The 20,938-nt window shown below is 43.3% G+C and overlaps 1 protein-coding gene across 4 annotated transcripts in view; it reads left to right on the forward strand.

Moving 5' to 3' along the window:
- LOC138261506 (ankyrin repeat and fibronectin type-III domain-containing protein 1-like) overlaps positions 1 to 20,938 on the forward strand; it is a 1,513,685-nt gene that overhangs the window by 1,364,035 nt on the left and 128,712 nt on the right. For all 4 annotated transcript variants that reach the window (XM_069210501.1, XM_069210504.1, XM_069210503.1 and 1 more), the window contains 3 exons: positions 6,408 to 6,558; positions 9,611 to 9,779; positions 16,087 to 16,253. In XM_069210501.1, coding sequence (XP_069066602.1) covers positions 6,408 to 6,558; positions 9,611 to 9,779; positions 16,087 to 16,253 — 487 coding nt within the window. The remainder of the gene's footprint in view (positions 1 to 6,407; positions 6,559 to 9,610; positions 9,780 to 16,086; positions 16,254 to 20,938) is intronic.

Below are 20,938 nucleotides of genomic sequence, written 5' to 3' on the forward strand. Positions count from 1 at the left end.
GGATTCAAGCTAGTTTGGCTGATGAAGGGTGATACCCCCAAACCAGTCCCAGGATGCTTGTTTCCGGTCCAGGGAGAAGCTGGCTTGGTAGTTCAGGCTGGACAATTCCAATGAGGAACAGGGTCAAGACTGATTTGGATTTGCATATGGCCCGGTCCAAACTGGGGTGGTGTGGTGGGCAAAAAAAATGATGGATCAAACCCAGATCTATGTGACAGGAGGTGAATGTCTGCATTGTTCAGCATTCCATCCATCATCTGTTCTTTTTGCTTTTGTCGCCAAACCTGGTATGGGTATGCCAAGACGTGGGTCCTGTGCTCTCTGCACCACCGGATTCAAACTAGCCTGGCTGATGAGGGGTTATACCCCGAAACCGGTCCTAGGATGCTTGTGTCCAGTCCATGAAGGACCTGGCTTGGCAATTCAGGCTGGGGGAACAGGGTCAAGACTGATTTGCATGTGGCTGGGTCCAAACTGAGATGGTGTGGTGGGCAAAAAATGATGGATCATACCCAGATCTTTGTCACAGGGGGTGAATGTCTGCATTGTTTAGCATTCCGTCCATCATCTGTTCTTTTTGCTTTTGTTGCCAAAAGTGGTATGGGTATGCCAAGACATGGGTCCCATGCTCTCTGCACCACCGGATTCAAGCTAGCCTGGCTGATGAGGGGTGATACCCCGAAACAAGTCCCAGGATGGTTGTTTCCGGTCCAGGAAGGACCTAGCTTGGCAATTCGGGCTGGACGTTTTTGCCATGGAGAGCATGGTGAAGACTAATTTGCATATGGCTGGGTCCAAAGTGGGGTGGTGTGGTGGGGAAACAAACTGTGTATTAAACTCAGATTTTTGTGACTGGGGCAAATGTTTGCGTTGTTCTGCATTCTGTTCATCATCTGTTCTTTTTGCATCTGTCTGCTATCAACCTTTGGCCTCCAAACACCAAAATATACCTAGCCAAGACACGCCAAGCAGCAGCTAAAAATCTGGACAACTTATGCCCATACACAGTACCTGTGTTGAGTAAGACAGGGTTTTTTGGAATAAGCCAACTATTGTGCAGTAAGATCAAGAAGGGTGGCCCAGCCAAGCCTCTTCCGGGCTATGACGAGCTAAGACGGGCTCATCTTGCCCAGTCTTTGCCCAGGCACATACCTGGGTACGTCCTGCACTGCAAGCTTTTAAATCTCCATACTTGGCCACTCCCACTGGTTGTGCTGCCGGCTGGGGGACCGAATCCCATCCCAGCCATGCAATGTCCTCCTAGAATGCGGGCAGTAAAGCGGGCAGGGAAACTGCTGTTATAAAACCAAAATAACTCAGACTACTCCAGCGTAATTGAAATTCTGCCCAGGCCTAGCTTGTAGTAAACAACAGCTATTAATTGGGCTGAAGTGAGCCCTTCACATCACTGAGCCCTGGTACCAATGCTTCTGACGCACTATTGATAGCTATGCCTCCGATGCTGGTGTGGAAGTTGCTGAAGGCTCCCATGCTGAGTTATCCCTCTAGTGCTGATCTCACGGCACTCACTTCAATACATTCCAGTATCATTGGTAGGTGATGACTCAGAACTGCTTCGAGATATCACTTTCTCTTTAGGCTTAAACCAGCATTTGAAGATCTTTCTTCAATGGAATCTTGATTTTTTTCGGTTTTCCTGAAAACCGTTGAGGTCATTTATAGTGGTCCGAATTATTATTGTCGTTTTGTGTGGGTTTATGTTCTGTATTGCACGTTGAAGCTATCCTAGAGGGCGGTGCTGGATATGGTAAAATTACACTATGGGATTCCCTAGATTGAGGGTCAAGGGATTTTACCACAAATGGGGTGGAGTCACAAGAGAAAACACTGATAGTCAAACTACATTTTTTTTTTTAAACGTGCCTCAAAGAAATTGGCAACAATTTGTTCTCGCTTACATAATTGGTTACAGACTACATTTGAAAATATCTTATGGTGTAAGGCACCTGATGCAGAGATCTTTGCATACTCTTAAATTGACGTCATATAATAGTGAACACAAAATGGGAACTGTAATGCAGTCTATGTGGGCATACTACTGATCCTCCCTCACTCTTACTCAATGCCTGTCACCGCTTGTAAATTCATAAGACCACAGTGGTGACCTCTTGCCATAGCCAGCATAGGAAATCGGATCAAAAACATAAGACACACTAACAACCTTGCAGAGGTAATCGGAGCTGCCAGCATAGCACGTTATAAAAAATGCTGGGCTGTCTATTACACTTCCGCATCCGTCACACCATTAAGGCCCTAATTCTGAGTCTGACGGGCGGCGGAGGCCGCCCGCCAGACTTCCCCCCTCCGAAATACCGCTCCGCGGTCGAAAGACCGCGGAGGGTATTCCGAGTTTTCCCCTGGGCTGGCGGGCGGTCTTCGCAAGACCGCCCGCCAGCCCAGGGGAAAACTCCCTTCCCACGATGACGCCGGCTCGTAATAGAGCCGGCGGAGTGGGAAGGTGCGACGGGTGCAGTTGCACCTGTCGCGTATTTCAGTGTCTGCTTTGCAGACACTGAAATACTTTTAGGGGCCCTCTTACGGGGGCCCCGCGACTCCCCCTCCCGCCATCCGGTTCCTGGCGGGAGAACCGCCAGGAACTGGATGGCGGGAGGGGGAGTCGGAATCCTCCATGGCTGCGGAGCGCGCTCCGCAGCCATGGAGGATTCCTACGAGCGGCGGAAAGTCAGCGGGAGACCGCTGGCTTTCCGCGTCTGACCGCGGCTAAACCGCCGCGGTCAGAATGCTCGTAGGAGCACCGCCAGCCTGTTGGCGGTGCTCCCGTGGTCGGTGGCCCTGGCGGCCACCGACCGCCAGGGTCGGAATGACCCGCTAAGTGCCTTATCCCAGAACATGATAACCACACCTGGTCATCATGCATGACATAAAAACCCTTCCAACATAGATTCCAAGCAGAGACCATACTCTTCCACCCACATGGTGTGACATTTTAGCTGTGTGAACAAGCACTTCGCCGCCCCACATAGGTGAAGTGAGTACTATGCAAATTATTTAATTTAAAGCAATACAATACTCAGAATTTTTCGGGAATTCATTACATTATTATAATATTTTGTTTTTAATCATGTTAGAAAAATGTGTGTGCAGTTTAGTCACATTTTTGACTCATCAAAAACTACCACAGTTCTGCTGAAAGCAAAAGGTGTAACAAGTAGGTCACAGATTTCTATTTATTTTTTAATTTATGTCGACAGCTCAGTGCCGCAGATAACCTTGAGTTATCTAATCTTCACAAGTGTTAATTCTTGTAATAAGCTCAGATGGTTATAAACCTGCCTCAAGAGACTGCATAAAAACTGCAAGGCATACATGTATAACACTGTTTTTCACAATCTTACCATTATTCTAATGTTACACAAAAGTGTTTCTTTGAGTAATAATAGACTTCTAAGCAGGCACTATATAAATGGTTATTTGTGTAGGTACTCTTATAGACAGATATATCTGCCATTCTTACAGTCCATGTTTATATATATATATATATATATATATATATATATATATATATATATATATATACATATATATATATATATATATATATATCATGTAAATATGTATATATATATATCTTGAAAAACTGAAGAAAACCTTCAAATCACAGTGTGTCTATTCAACACTTGTGACCTGACAGGACAAATGTTTTTGTTTCCTGGCGTCAAGGTATTAGCCGCCATCAAGTCTTCAGCAAAGATGAGATTCAAGCAAATGATGTGATGATGGCCGTTTGTAGGAGGCAGTTGTGCTGTGTTGGACAATAAGACGGCTCCCTCGCCGCCTGCGGGTCGCTGCTTTGAAAATAAACGGTGCATTCCTTATTTACAGTGAAAACATTATGGCCCATATTTAAGAAAAATTGGCGCATCAGCTATGAAGCACCACTTTTCTTGCCCCCCCTCACCCTCCACACCAGCACCTATACGACTCACCATAGCGGTCGTTAGCACAATAGCATCAACATTTTTTACGCTATTGTGGCGCTTTGCTACACTAGCGTCAACATTTTTCACGCTAGAGCAGTATAGTGCAGGGAGGCCCATAAGTTGCTATGGGAGCATTATTTTAACGCCTGCTCTGAACAGGCTTTAAAAATGTTGCCAAAAATGGCGCAGTAAGTGTTTTAAATTTCACTGCGCTATTTTTGCAGTCCTCCTAGCACCAGAATGCCTTCCTTGTATACATTATGTCTGGCGCTGACTTATTGTGACACAAGGGCTTACAAAGTCACACAATTGATGTATTGCACCACTTTGTAAATATGGTGCAGCAGTAAAGCCACTTTAACACTGTCTTAGTGTCAAAAAAATGACGCTATGGTGGAGCTAAAGTGGTGTTTGGGGCTCTTAACTATGCCCCTATGTCCTTTACTTTTCAAAACCATTAAATTAACCTATTTTACAGCCAGTTGTGCCCATCACAGTTTTCTCAGCTCCTTCCCCTGCGCATGTCGACATCGGACTTCCAAAAACCTTCTCTGTCTTTGACGGTATTGCTTATGGGCATCATAACACGGAACCCCAGCCACTTATTCTGCTTATTTTTCTACCAGCAACGGCAGTCAATGTTGTTTAAATTTGCATATGTGAAGAGCATTAAATATGTCCAAAAAAGAAAAAGAAAAAAGTAATCATCCACTTTTGCATTCACCCAGTCAAAGCAAGATGGGAAAATGTGTGTGCCGCTTAAAGATGGCAGAATATGAATTGACTCAGCCAGCTCAAAGTGCCGATGTGAATATTCTCAACAAACTCAAATTGCTCGAATTGCTAGTATGCGACTCAGCCCAACAAGATTAGTGTCAGAACATGAATCGGCCCAAACACCTTTAAGTACCAAAATATAAATCCACCCCTCCAGCTTAAAGTAGTAGAATATAAATCCATTCAACAAGCTTAAAGTGCTACAGTATAAATCCAACCAACCGGATTAAACTGTTGAGTGTGAATCTACCTAATAAAATGAAATTTACCGAGTATGTATCCAGCAAAGCAGCTCAGAGTATCACAGTGTTGAATTGCGCAACCAGCTTAAAGTGTCAGAATGTGAATCTGCCCAACCAGCCCAAAGTCCTTAAGAGTGTCAATACAGAATGTACACAAAGGAATTTTGATAGCCTGGTCCTTGCTGAGGAAACCCATAAATTACGTTTGCTTGTGATGCTATTTTAATTCCATGACATTTTCTAGAAATGGTGATATGAGAAAACGTGTAACTTCCAAATATCGAATGATGGTTATACTCGGTTCTGGAAATCTAAAAGCATGGTAATAGATTTTCACCGAGATTTGTTTTATGAAACCCTATCCTTGGCAGCAAACCCATTGATCAGCAAACTCCTTGTAACAAAGGAGCATAAAACACCCCCAATTCCTTGAAGTAATATCACCCTTTTGTCAGCAATGCTTTTTTGTTACTTCATGAAAGTGCTAGATCACAAGAATCCTGAATGAAGAGATGGGTGGATAGATGGATGAATGAATGTATGTATGAATGAATGGAGGATGGATGGGTGGATGGATGAATGAATGGATGAATGAATGGGTTTATTAATTAATTCATTTTTACAGCATAAAAAGCTGCCCAGACGGGCGTCTCGGAACTAAGCCAGCGAGACAGGGTCCTTAATTGCGTCTGCCTCACTACTATGAAAACAACCATGTCTTTAGATTGCTCCTAAACTGAAATTCGTCATGAATTATCAAAATACAAACGGGGAAAGCTTGATTTAAAAGTACATTTTCCTTGTCTGCCCAAATACTGTTTTCACACCCATCAAAATGTTCCTGTGTGACGATTGTTACATTTACTTCACATCAGCTTTGGAAATAATATTTCTAATTTTCTCAAAAGGAATGATAGCCCATTTATTCACCATGAAAGCTATGTAATTTGCAAAGATTTTTATGCAGTCATTGCCCGACGCAAAACTATAAATATCGTATTCTTCTACTTAATTCTTGCCATAGATGCTTAGCCTACTTCTTCTAGCCACATACAATTATTCAAAGCCATAAACCACATTAGTACTTCTGGAGTCTGAGTATGCGGATGCTTTAAGTCAGCCATACATTCCATGCTTCACAAGGGCTTCTGCTTCGTTGGTGCAACTGAGCAAGCGCTTCCATATTTTACATTTCTTCCCAAACTAAAGTCAGTCACTTGCATCAATATTCAATGTTCTTTCTATGAAATTGACTCTACAAACAGCACGTCAGTTATGAAATTAACCTAGAGAGCCCCGGATAAGACGCTTGTTTGTTTCATATGATAAATCTCAGACTTCAACTGTGAACACGTTGTATTCACCTGGGAGCTGATTTTGATGGTCATCAGGTATTAATGGGTCTTCTTTCTCCTGGCTTTCACAGGGAGGAATGGGAATGGCTGCAGACCCTAGCCCGTACAGAGGAACCATCTCTTGCAGAACGGCTTTCAGGAAGCTGCCAGAATCTAATGATTCAGGAGCTCAGTGGAGCAGTAAAGGAACTTATGAACTTGGTGAACATCCCACTCCAAGAGGTAATGTATATTTTGTAATATGTGCATCCACTTGGAAGAGGTTACAGGACCTATGTTGTTAATTTAACTCTTTGGCAGTCTAAGGGGGTTCGTGGGGTGTGGTTTGGCTAAAGTTCTCCACAGTTTGGTCCTTTTATTGTGGGAACTGCCAATGTGGAATACTCTCTTTTCTGAATTTCTATTCTGGCTAAGTGCCTGTGGGACAGAAAGCTATCTGACGCTGTCTCCAGATATGACCGACCATGCCCATGCTATGTCTCCAATTCAGAGAATACCAAGGTGTTACAGGCACCAGGTCTAACAACTCCAAAACCCCCTTGTTTTGTCTACGCTCCTTTAATTTCCCCGTAGGATAAACACTTTTTTAAGGGACACTGAATGTTGTTTATGTTCTAGTTTAATGTATAAAGGTGTGTTATGTGATATCTGTCAAATTCTGTGCTAGGGTATTGGTCTATGTGTTGCATAAGCAAGATTCTTATTTATTATGAGAAAGGTCATACTTGTTCTAGTTTAGGATGACAAATATCATTGTACAGTACAGGTTATAGAGTAGGGTCCAAAGCATCATAGTACACTGGTAGTTTAGATTGTAGACTGGTCCAGACATGAAGAAAGAGAAAGCTCAAAACTGGTCTTTCAGACACTTAGCTTAATGTGTGACTACTCAGTTTCTTTGCTCTTTCTTTTCCTTCCCTGTTCTTATCTGTTTCTCTATTTCCTACCTTGTAAAAGACTCTCAGTGGACCTTCATTTGGCATTTTGGTTGTTGATGTAATACCGCACAAGGTTGTTCGATCTCGACTTCTTATCTGACCCATCCCTAATCACCAGACGTGGAGGGGACTTGCATGCTTAGCTTGCAGTGGCTGGAAAGAATAGGCAGCCATTGGTCCAATAATGTATAGCACTACTTGTCTGTCATTGCCTTTTTACCAACATATATGGAAGCGACCAAGAAATTGCCAAGAAATTGCTGTGGAAGAGGTTGATGGACATAGGGACGATACTATGATCTGATCTGGCATGGGGTTCCTCCGTTTCCTGCCTCTTTTTATGTTTGATTGCAGTGTTGTTTTATTCATTCTTCAGTTTGTCTTCGTTGTCCATGCAGACCCTGAGCAGGATGTTGCCACTATGATCACTGCGGCCCACATTATGAGGATCCAGTTAATGGATGTAGTAGTTGTGATCTGGAAGTTGCCATTAGTGATTGGTACGAAACTTCTAGAGTTTGGTAAACCTGCACCATTATGAATTGCAATCTCGGGGTCCATGAAGAAATAAGCAATTTCCAGGGTATCAGATTTATTGCATCCAGTTTCCCTTCTAATTACTCATTATTGAAAGCATTTTTACTAAAAACTTCTGGCTCTTTAAGTCCTCAGGACAAAATATCCAGGCTCACCGTTGTACCACAGAAATTGTAATGCTGATGTGCCCAGTTACTCACATTACTGGGCCCAGGGGCAACTAGATAAGCTTTCAGTGGTTCCCTATGTGTAAGCCACTGCCACCTTTAAAAAATGATGTGTATATGCAGCAAGGAAAGGATATATTGGGGCATCCAAGTGAATAGGAACCTGCATCGATCAGGCAGATTCTGCAGAGCTAGCTCTCACCAATATCTGTGGACACTCCAGGTCATGTTAGTTAATCAGGGAAAGAGGACAATAATACTATAGGTCTGTGCCTGTGGAATGATTGTGGTTGCCTCATCTGGTATCCAGCTATACAGCTCCTGGGAGCACGGACTGCCTTACTGGACTCCATCATTAGAATTGGATTGTCCATCGTGCTTGAGAAACCTTAGACTCACTTGTAATTGTAATTGCTTCTAGAGATCAAAACATCAGATTACTAAGAGGTCACTTACAATTATAGCTTCAACATTGTTGAGTGTATCAACTAACCTCAACTGATAAAGAAAGGAGAGTTGGGCTTTGAGTTTGGCCATTTTCAACTCTTTCACTGTCCTTTACACATTTCTTACAAATCCACCATTTTACATGTGCACACTAAGTACAATGAAACACTCTAAAAAAAAACTACACCTCAAATGAACCCCATCACGTAAATGCCTGGCTTTCTGTGTAGTAAACTGTGCAATTTGAAGGATACGTAATTCGCTTTTAGTTAATGGGGTCAGTCTTTCAGTGTGACTGCCTTTGTCAGGTCACTCACAAAAGAGAGATGAGAGAGAAAATAGAAACCACTTCATCCCAAGGTAGGCGAGAAATCCACCATACTTGGGTGGATTGTACAAATTCTCTGCTGAGGTACTGCCCAGTAAGAGGGTGAAGAATGACCATCAGCCACTAGGACCCATCAAAGTTCCAGTTAAAACAATAATTATTATTTGGCTATTTTATCAAAAATTGAGGACAGAAAGTTATACAAAAAATTGGAACTAAAGTTATACAAAAATGTGACACGGGGCATGATCTAAAACTAAAACCTCTGTCTTCTCAGTGCCATGAGGAATTGAGATGAAAGCCATGTTTAAAAACAAAAACTATATATGTCAATATTTTACTGGAGCACAGCAATGTTCCATACCTACTGTTGCAAGAGGATCTGTCTGATTTTAATTACAACTTATACTTTTACCCCCTCAACCAATAGGTATTGCATCTTCCAAAAAAGAAAATGTACTCACTAGTAATTTGTTTCCCATATTTGGCACGGATCGATCCAGGAAGTTGGACTTTAGGGGGACTGCAGGTTAGAAAGGAAGACATTCTTGTAGGACTTGGCTGGGATCAAATTAACCCAAGATGGTGTGATGGAAATTCTCCAATTCTGCCATTCATGTAAAACGTACTTTCTTTATAGTTCAGTGTTTTTTTAACATACAACATACGTGTCAGGTTCAATTAGGGTGGTATGAGGTTCAATTAGGCTGCAATTTAGGATGTGAAATATTTACTTGCAATTTAAGTCAATCTATAAATTTCCATTTAGGATGTAACAATTTGTTTTTGTTTCTGCAAATAGAAGACTTCTGGCATGTTAATAACATGTTTCTATTCCTTACATGTTTAACCCTTAGGCTAAAGATTTCCGTCTATACAGTCAGGAGGTCCTTGACTTTGGTGGCCAAGTTTCATTTCTGTTGTTACTGCCTCCTTCTGATGATGTCTGCACTGCTCCTGGTCAGAACAACCCCCACACTCCTCGCTCTGGATTCCTCACTCTGCCTCTCCAGATCTTTGAAATAGGTAAAGTAATCCCCTGGAATGATTCTTACTTGTGTTTGAAAAGCTAGATATCTGTAGTGGTGCCTGTTAGGCACAAGGTTCAATGTGGTTCTTCTCACATCTGCTTTGTTACGGTTTGTTATATCTTATTGCATACTAACCTGGCTATTACGGGCACAAGCTGTGATTCTGGAGTCATGGAAAGTGCTGGGTACCGAGAGATGTGAGAGGAATCCCTACATAACCTAGCGCTGTGAAGAAACAAGTAGTGCTCTCCAAAACTAATCTGCTATACATAGATTAAAGATGACCGTTTTTTGTGAGGCCATAGGCTTGGGTCCAGTCTCTGAAAGGAGTCCTGGGGAGGTAGATAACATTTGGGAAGAGCAGAGGGACACACAAGACCTTGAAAGAGGCTGATGCCAGTTGACTGGTTTGATGACCGCTGTTTTGGGGGATTGAAGGAGAAGAGCACAGATATAGAGTGAAGGTAGAATGCTACTGAGAAAAAAGCAGGGTAATATTTTCTGAATGCAGGGAGAGAGATGAAGAAATGCATTCCCACCCAATTGATAGAGCAACAAAGTCAGGCTTGTAACTCCACTCTCAATAGGGATTCAACCACGTAGAAGACATTAAATGACAGTGACCCTCATTTAGGGTTTGGCGTGCAGCCTGCTTTCCAGCAGGGGAACTGAAGTAACAACCTCTGCTGCGATGGTGGAATACCATCTGCCTCATTTAAAGATTGCCACTGACCTGGTGGAGATCTTTATGACTTCAGATGAGCCATCTCGACAGAGGCTCCTCTGATGGTACTAAATGTTTGCTGAGTGGCCGCCATTTTTTATGTAGTCACTCAGAAACGTTTAAGTCCAAAAAAACAAAAATAATGACCCTGACACCCTCTGAGTTTTCTTCATGATTGTGGGGTCATTTTTCTTTTTTTATCTTCATAACTACCAGGTTTTTAGAAAAAAAGTGTGTTAAAAAGTCCACTCTTAATATCTTAATTGGGCTGATGGTCTAGTATGCTTACACCAATGACTAAAAGCCATCGGGCCATCAGTGAAAGGTTTCCACTGGCGATTCCAGCAGGGGCACTGCCAGCGGAAACATCACAGTCTGCCCAATTCTAAACAGATTGAGTGGACCGTCAGTTTGGCAGACAGGATATCCTGTCTGCCAAACTCCAGATCGGACCGTATGAGAAAACGTGTTCCCAATAATACTAATGGGCATAAGGCATTTATGGTCTCCTTTGGTTCCTGCACAAAAAGATGAAAGTAGTGAATTACAGGGAGCAGGACTTGAGAAAACATTAGAGTGCTTGAGCAGCTGAACTGGGAGAATGGCAAAAAAACTACAAAAGCCGAAAATAGTAACAAGATCCTTATACAGCTCCTTAAAAAAGAAATGTCATGCTATGCACTCTAAAGCGGTTGTATGACAGAACTAATCAGGTAAATACATTGCATGCGTTTACAACGCATTTTTTACCCTGCATATGTTTTTACCTCCCAAGCCATTACCACACACTATTAGTCTAGTTAAGGTAAGTATTAGTAAGGTAAGTTGAAATAAATATTTGTTTATATATATTTACCTTTTTGGGGGGAGACCCCCCAAATCCCCATACTTACCATTAATGCATGGTAAAGGCCTATACGTGGTAAAAACCTGCATGGATAAATGCGTTGTAAATGTACTGCGATGTAGAAATTGTGTTGCAAAGACTGTTTCCCCTCTAAAGCCAGTATGCTTTGTGACTGCTTTCATCCACACGGACTTTCTAGTGACAACCCAGACTACAAGTGACCAATGAATGGTACTTTTAATTTCCTTATGCCCGGATGACATTTAGGTAACCACAGTGTGAGTCCTGGTAGTTTCTTTTTTACAATTACAAGCATGGAGATAAAAGTTACAGTATGAAAGGTGCCATTGGATAAAACAGCAAGGAGGTGCATGGGGCAACCTGGAAGAGGCTTGCCCAAAGGGCTTCTCTAGTGAAACTTGCCATATTTCACATCCTCTGTGTTTCATGCAGAGACTAAACCAATATTACAGTATCCATTTGAAGATTGAGGTCCGTCCATTGCTGGAAGATAGATTTCAGCTCTCTATTTTTGACAGAAAACCCTGCTTCCGGTTAAGTTAAATTATCTTTTGCTTCAGAGGTCCTCAATATTGCTTTTCTACTGCTTATGTCGATCTGTGCCACAATGTGTCTAAATTGAACGGCCTCTTCAGATGACTCCTACCAGCTGTTTGAATGCTTCAGTCATTCATCTGACGTGAAGCTGACAAGGTTTATGTTTTTTTCTTTTATTGGTCCTTTGATTCTTTCATTAATCTTACCTGTTAGTTCTTGAGATGCACGAAGCAGGCATTATACAGGACATTCCTTGGCTTGTTTGCCTTCATTAAATCTGTCACAATTGGAAGTAATAATGAGACTACCTATACCAAATTTATCTTCAATTATTCCTCCCTTAACCATTGAAAGCACCCTCTTAGTGGGGACCAACCTTTGGGTGTGGCTATGGCTGTGTCCATCATTAGGCTTTGATTATTGCTTGTTTCTGGCTTCTCCATCGCAATCGACGGCAAAGACACCCAGTTTGCCAATCTGAATTCTTGGAAGCAGAATAAAGTGAATAAGAAGTTCTTGTTCATTCAAGCCAAGACCCATAGTAGTCAGTGCATACCAAAAATTGCTCGGGTCTCATTCATCTTTCCACACCAATGGAAGATCTTAGAGATTGTTATAACAGTGCCTCGACACAAACACATGTAGTCCATTCAGTTGGTCAGTACTCCACGGTGGGATTTCGTTGGCCCCGTGTATTCTTTGAGGCTACTAATGTAGGCCTGCTCCGGTTGGGGGCCCATTGGAATGGACTCTAAAAATTCTCGCTGCTTTCTGTCTTCATTTTTTTTGGTAGTTTAATCAGTATTTATATGGCACGATGTGCATTAAAACTTTACAGTATATCTCGGCTTCTAGCCTGCATGGCAATATATTAACATAAACAGCAACACCCTAGCAGACATCAGAGGAAGGAGTCGGTCACGGGAAATAAGTGGCCTCATTGAGGGGAAATGTATGACAATTTAACTATAAATCCGTACATTCATCAGTGCCAGTTTACAGCATTTCACACAGATCTTGTATCCTGCGGAGGTGGGGGTGGTTTTGGATTACAAGCAAAGGCGTGTCATCAGGAAGGAAACGTCTCATCGAAATACATTGGGTGTTGTTCCTATCCAGGTGTGACTCACCAAGATATGCTACATTCAATAGGAATTAGAGTTCAATAGCAATTCATCACGGGCACCTTCCGTAGGTAGGAGATAAATTAGCCTCCGTGCCACCCAAATGAAGATTGAGAAACACTTGCAGATCTCAATAAAGCTCTTAGTGCCTCAGCCTGGGGTATGGAACCGAAAAATGTCCCTCTTGTAGTTGAAGCTGGGGTATGAAGTCAGGCGCTGTGGATCCAAGTTTCACACTGTGCAATACCTGGGAAAACATTTCCTGGTGGGAAGCCCTTTGAAAGACGGCCTCCAAGCCCAATTGAGCCCTCTGGGAGTCGCCTGAACAGATCGATAAGAATCCGGCACCAGGCATTGTCAAGCGACATCTCGTTTACTACACTCTTCGAAGAGCAGTGACTCGGATGAAGCCGAAAAGAGGACTCTTTCCGTGAAGAGGGATTCCAGGTACAATGGGGACTAAAACACAGGTAAGACTGGAATGCCATTGAAGAGTGCTGCTGCCATGACCTTTGGTCGTGTGGTGTATGATGTCACTAGAGATCCGGGTGGAATTACAGCCGCGTGGTTCGTAGCAACCTCTCATGTATTTTGCTCCTGTATGAGCTTAGTCCATATTCATCGCTCAGAAGCTGGCACTTAGAGGGTCTGGAATGCCTTTTATCTGCCTCCCCTAACTACAACAATCAATCTGTGCACATTATCGGCATGAAAAATCGGCCTATTGATAGCAAGCAAAGGGAAAGAAGAAACTTGACACAGATGAATAACGCAGGGGTGTGACAATGCACTGGTATTTAATCTGTGTTCATTCAGTGCACCACTTCAGCGGTGGAGCTTAACTACATCATGAAACTTCTATTCTAGGATAGGAAAATATGTTGACTCCATGTTTGCTTGCTCTTGACTTGTTCCTGAGTAGTTCCCTTTTACCCTCATCCGCCCAGAGACCTGTTTTGAGTTGATGTGTAAACACATTTAGTTGTGTTCATTTTATTAACGATGTATGCAACACCAACATGTTAATTCTTGTCTAGATAAACCATTCTTTACTAAAAATTAAATATCAGATAGTTCTGTTTTTACATTGTTTAGCCCTTCATACTAAGAACCTCATTCTCCTCGTCTGCTCTTCCTGAGTTAGAGGGATCGATTGCCTTTAGTGAATACTGCACATCCATTTAGATGTACTTTCACCGAATTTGTTTCAATTCTTCAAACATACATTGTAGGAGGGGGATTAGAAATCAGAGTCTTCTAATTTCATCCAGTCACCTTTGATTAGAGAATTCTATACACAGTTCTCCATGTAAAGCAGAGACCAATGTGATTGTGTCTGTCTACATACATGATCACATGGTTCCTGCAGACCTGAGGCTGAATCCTGGGTTTCCCACATAAAGAGTTTATCTCATTGTGTCCTAGTTCCAAAAACAGTAGCATGTAACAACATTTGGACACAACGATAATTATATGTGTATGGCCAGGTCCTGTCCTGATCATGAGCCAGGTTGAAAAGCTAGGCCCAGATTTAGGTTAAAGTGGTGCATCGCAGTGCAGCACCAAAGACAGCAGCACCACACCACTTTAGAAATGCAGAGGGGTACCATATTTAGAAGAATATGGCGCACCCCCCGGTTCCCCCTGCGCTGGCGCTGAATTAAGCTGCCTCGCACCAACGCAGGCATCCTTGCACCATAGTACAAGGGTGTCTACATTGAGGGGATAGATTATTTATGTGCAGGAAGGTGTCCTTTCCTGCACATAAGCAATCTATAATGGTGATTTGGCACTTCTATGGGTGCTGCAAAATGCAGCACATAGAAGTACCAAAGCGTCATTTTGAATGATTGTTTATGTGCAGGAAGGTGTCTCTTCCTGCACGTAAGCAATCGTCCATGACATTTTGCTTCTTCTATGTGTGCTTCAGAATGCAGCACACATAGAAAAAGCAAAAAATGAGGAGGAATAAAAGCATTCCTACTCGTTTTGCCATGCAAATGCCCCCCTGGGGAGGCATCCGTTTCTGGCCCCTTCCTGCACAAAAACAATCCTGCATGCAATGCAGGCCCCCTTGCACCATGGTGCAAGGGTGCCTGCATTGAGCTAGGCAACCCATTGGGCGCCAGAGCAGGGGAAAGGACAGGAATGTGCCATATTGCATTAAATATGGCATAATCCTGTCCTTTCCCCGTGATACGGTGCAGCACATAAAGGTGACGCTGCGCTCCACCACTGTTTTATAAATATGACCCAAGTACCTGAGAATAGGCGAAGCCTAGACCACAGTACCGGAGTGTACAGTGCTACCCTCTCATACCTATACTAGGGTAGGGATAACATCTCCGTTTCTGATGGTGAGTGAGGTTAAAACATGACCATTGACCGATAATTAATACAGCAGTAAGTTATTGTGTGGAGTGAATTCCTAAAACCCGCATAATGGTTATGTGCGGGACTAACACCTCTAATAACTGCTAACTGGGTGGGGTCTAGAGCTAACTAGACAGTAAACACTTGTATTTGGCTTTCTTCTAAAAATAAACTACTCTTTTGTCTCTGTGTTTCTCTTACAATACCATGATGCCAAATAGCCATAGTTAAGAGTGCATGTAGTTGGCTTCGTTGAGTCGCAAAGACACCCTAGTGATGTAACCCATCTGCCATTACGATGCAGGAAACCAGCCCATTGACTGGAGATCCCGCCCACCTCTGTGGGTGTCTGCTACTACGTTGTCTGCCATTGGAGAATACATTCTAGCTATTTGAATGAGTGATGTAACCTGTTTGCAGGCTAAAGGTAACTCTAAAAGGGGAGGCGATTTTATCTACCCGTTTGCCAGTGATCGGCTTGAGCAGATTTCTGCTAAATTATAGTGGGTCCTGTTCTGCGTACAGCGGCAGAGGGCGGTGTTAGGCCTGTGCATGCAAGATCATAACACACAAACCCGGGCGAATCTTTTAAGAGGCAAATTTACGAAGATGCAGATAAGGGAAAGCTAATCACGTGATCCTTCACTAATCAAACAACTGTATTTTCTTCTTTCAGTTCATTTTTTCACATACGACCGGGAGTTCATAAGCCAGTACTGCCAGGTGTCTGCCCTGCTGGAGCTGGAGTCGCTCCTCTCACAGCAGAGTCTCCGTGAAGCCTTCTCAGACACAGAGTTAACAACCGCAAAACAGAGGCACCAGCAAGTCCAGGACTACATACAAGTAAGAAAGATCGGCCGTGATTGGGCGAACAATGTGTATGTTCCATTGGATGGCTCCGGTCAATGCCACCTGCTGACAGGCAGTAAATATGGTCGATCCTGTTTCGTATAAGGAGGCAACCGCAAAGTAACACACAGGGCCCAAAAGATGGGTTTATTTGGATCTTTTTATGCCTGGCAGTTATCCACAAAAAGGATACTTTGCAGTTGTTCTTCAAAACTGCTTACAAGTAGGCAGAAGTAAACTCCATGCAAGAGGCGAGGAAAGGGTGGAATAAGTCGTGGTTTGGCTTGACAGTATGTGAACGATCAAAACTTTGTGAGTTTGTAGGCATTCACAAACCCTTCTCTGACTCTTTCACAAACTCTTCTCTGACTCTTTTCACAAACCCTTCTCTGACTCTGTCACAAACACTTCTCTGACTCTTCACAAACTCTTCTATGACTCTTTTCACAAACCCTTCTCTGACTCTTTCACAAACACTTTTCTGACTCTTCACAAACTCTTCTCTGACTCTTTTCACAAACTCTTCTCTGACTCTTTTCACAAACCCTTCTCTGTCTCTTTTCACAAACTCTTCACTGACTCTTTTCACAAACCCTTCTCTGACTCTTTCACAAACACTTCTCTGACTCTCCACAAACTCTTCTCTGACTCTTTTCACAAACACTTCTCTGGCTCTTTATACGAACTCTTTCCGACTCATCACAAACTCTTCTTTGACTCTTTTTACGAACTCTTCTCTGACTCTTTTCACAAACTTCTCTCTTTTCTCAAACACTTCTCTGACGCTTTTCACAAACTTCTCTCTTTTCTCAAACACTTCTCTGACTCTTTTCACAAACTCTTCTCTCTTTTCGCAAAGTCTTCTCTGACTCTTTTCACAAACTTCTCTGACTCTTTCCCACCCAGAAATGGTCAGCTTTGCTCTAAATTGGAAAGCGAAACGGAACACCCACAAACTTTGAGGGTGAAGAGAAAGATCTTGCCTCACTGCTAAACGGAGTAGCGTGTACAGCTACCTATTGGAGAAATACCACTTAGCAAATATGTCACGACATCACCAGACGTACGCCTAGACACCGACTGTCGTATCTTTCTGTTTCTGAATGAAAATAATAGAAAACCTGCACCTGTTGTAGCCGTCCCAATGGGAGAGAACATTTGCTGCTGATTTTTTAATGAATGGCATCAATAGTGTTTGTGGTGTAGTCCATGCATGAGACTATTAGATATGTTGAGAGGTTTCCCCTTTGCCTCATCTCTATAAACTATTTCATTAGGGTAATAGGACGTTTTCCCCCAAAAAATGCTCAGTGGTAATTTATTTCCTGCCCTGGTTTTCTATGCTTTAAATTTTATGTTGTTCAAGTCTGGCCCAAAAGTGCTTACGCCATTCTGAGATTAAACTCTTTCTAAAATGCATTATTCGGGGCTGAAATGTCTAGTCTGAGAGAAGAAGTAGGAAAGCCTTGCATATCACAGGGGCCAATCCCATCAAAGACAAAAGACCAGGCAGGTTAAAAGGATAAGATTGACCAATCCGTCTCCCAAATGCATCCTTAAGGAGCCAAGATCCAGGGATAATCCTTTATCTAAGACACCTTTTGATTTTTAGGGTTGCTGGTGTGTCACCCCTGTAATGCTACATTCCGCAGTTCCTCCCTCATGACATTTGTTTAGCACTGTATTTGAAGAGTTAGTGCCATCAGATTCCTCCTTTCTCCCCACTATAGCGTATCTTCGAGATGCAGTGCTTAATTCGTTCTCATACCTACCTCCTCCCAGTTCCCACCATACATTTTCTGGCTGCAGGCTTTGTCATCCTGGAGAAGAAATATACACCACACAAAACCTTTACACTAAGCAAAGCCAAACGGTATAGCTTTTGTCAATACCTGTTTTCTAGAGAAAGTAAGAGTTAGCCTCTTCAATGTCAACACATTTTCAGCTGTCCTGGCATCCATCTTTTTCTTGTAATTTTGCGCCTTTGAAACAGTCAGAGTGACATTCCTGGCCGCTGAGGCCCTACAAGTGTTTTGGGCCCAAATGCAACAGTTGCAGACGACATGCGAGCGACCCCAGACTACTTCAGTGATGTGTCTCTCCTTTTGCATGAGCATCAGAGGCTGTAAGGGCAGTCACTCTGGCCACGCAAGTTCTTTCATCTCTGATCACATGGCTAATTAAGGTGCCAACTGTGAGGCTCTTTTTCCTGTTGCCCACCACAGCTGTTGCCAGCGTTAGCTGATAAATCTGGGAATATCGGAAGCCAGCTAAGCCTTTCACCCGGGCTGAAGAACTGTGAAACCACCGCATACGAATATGACTTTGTGGCTTTTTTTACAGTGTTTAAAGAGTTTTGCCGCTAATACTGGGAACAGTTTCAAGTCTGGGAGTCTATAAGCCTTTAAGTCTTCCCTATTGCCAGGTGAAGATCACAGCTAATGAGGACACTGGTGCCATCGTGTCTCTTTTTGTTGGTGCATGATTCTTTTCTATGTCATGAACTTTATACAAATGAAGTGCTAATGCCATCTCTTTGTTAGTTACCCATTTTTAGGTCTTGTGTACAGACAACTTTAGCTGTCTGTAATCAACAGACGTATTAAACAGAGTACTTTAACATATAGTTAGAATGGGTTTTCAGTCAGCCCACTTTAAACCACTGGCTTTTTGAGTTGTTCTTCTTGCTGCAATTGGCTTGCGAAATTGTGAGTCACATGTTACTCAGTCCACGGGTGATGCAGTGGCGGTTTGCGGGGCGCAGAAGGGACGGGGCGGCGCACGAGGGGAAAAAAATGAAATGAAGAAAAAACAAAACTTACCTCCTCCGTCGCGTCGCTCCTCTGCTCATTTGCTGCACGCAGGCACAGGCTTCCAGCGTGCCCTGCCTGACGCTGCTCAGGATTGGCTGGGAGCGCCCAGCCAGGGCACTTCCAGGCTGACTGGGAGCCTGTGTAGGCTTTCTCCAGCCCAGAACCCTGTGCGCATGTGTGTTTGGCTATCCGGAGACGATCAGCCAAACATGCATGTGCAGTGAGGGGGAGTGCTGTGCACTTCCTCTCAGTGCACGTCACCTCCTTGGCCCGTCCCTTTAAAGAAAAAACAATAAAACATATAGTTTATTATCGTTTTCGTTGAAAGGTTTTGCAGCTGCTGGTGCTGGTGGGGGAGCAACTCTCCTCCGCCCTAATGAAGGAGCCACCCCTGGTCTGATGGCTTTCTCTGTGACTTTCCGCATTCCAGTGCAAGAGAAGCAATTTTCAGCCTTTCTTTCCTCTGTACTCTGCTTTCTCTTCCTGATTCCCCCCTTTCCCTCCTTCCCACACCACTTGTCAGCTGCTGTCCCACACCTCCACTTCCCACTCCCCTGCTTCTTTATTGCTAGTGAGACAGTGGTGTAGTTAGCAAGGGCATGGAGCCCACCCCTGTACCATTTTCTGGCTTGAGTGGCATGCTTCTTTACAGCCTCATAATTAATCACTGGAGGATATATCATCATTTCAGTTCCCGTCTGTGGAGCAGGGACCAAGCACTGATTGAGTCAACTTAATCAGTATTGTCCGCTGCTCCCAACATGACTGAGGTACTATTTGTATCATTTAACTTCTAGTGCCCTGCAAACAGAAGGCGCATGAATAGCAAAAGTGTGCCCAGCGGGACAAACAAAATTGCGAAGTTGTATTTTTTTAACTTCCATTGCCCTGCAAACTGAAGGCGCGTAACTTGCAAAAATGTTCACAGCAGGAAAAAAACTTGGAAAAGTTGTATTTTCTATAGTTCATTTTTTTTATTTTGCCAAGTTTTCTTTTCTCACTTTGCACTCATGTTTTGTTTTAGCTCATTCTGAAAAGATGACTATTATCTTGTTCTAATTATTGCAAACCAACAATGTTTTTTCCTTATATGTAATTTTCGAAATTATACTTTAACATACAATCGTGTAGTAAGTCCCAGTTCACCCCACTCCAATCCACTCTGCCCCACTCAAATCCCAACCACTCATCCTAATCCACTCCAGTCCACCACACTCCATTCCTCCCAACTCACCCCACTCCAATTTAAAACAAACAGCCCACTCCAATCCACTCAAAAAAAGCAATCCAAAACAATCTGCCCCACTCAAATCCACAAACATCTGCCCCACCCAGATCCCAAAAAATGTGCCCCACTCTAATCCAAAACAATCTGCCCCACTCCAACCTGCCGCACTACAATCCAAAGTCATCTGCCCCACTCCAATCAAAAACAATCTGCCCTACTCCAATCTACCCCACTCCAATCCAGAACAATCTGCCCCACTCCAATGTGTCCCACTTCAATCTGCCCCTCACCAATCCAAAACAATGTGCCCCGCTCCAATCCAAAACAATCTGCTTCACTCCAAAACAATCTGTCCCACTCCAACCAGCCACACTCCAGTCCAATCCGCCACACTGCAGTCCAATCTGCCACATTCCAGTCCAATACACCCCACTCCATCCCAGTCCACCACACTCCAGTACACCCAAAGCTCCCACTACAATCTGCCCCCTTCAATCCAAAGCAATCTGCTTCACTCAAATACAATAATCTAAAACAATCTTCCCATCTCCAGTCCACAAGTCTTCCCCACACCTTCCAAAATAATCTGCCCCACTCCAATCCAAAACAATCTGCCCCATTCCAATCTGCCACACTCC

Source organism: Pleurodeles waltl, chromosome 10 (assembly GCF_031143425.1).
Source record: "Pleurodeles waltl isolate 20211129_DDA chromosome 10, aPleWal1.hap1.20221129, whole genome shotgun sequence".
Classification (NCBI taxonomy): Eukaryota; Metazoa; Chordata; class Amphibia; order Caudata; family Salamandridae; genus Pleurodeles; species Pleurodeles waltl.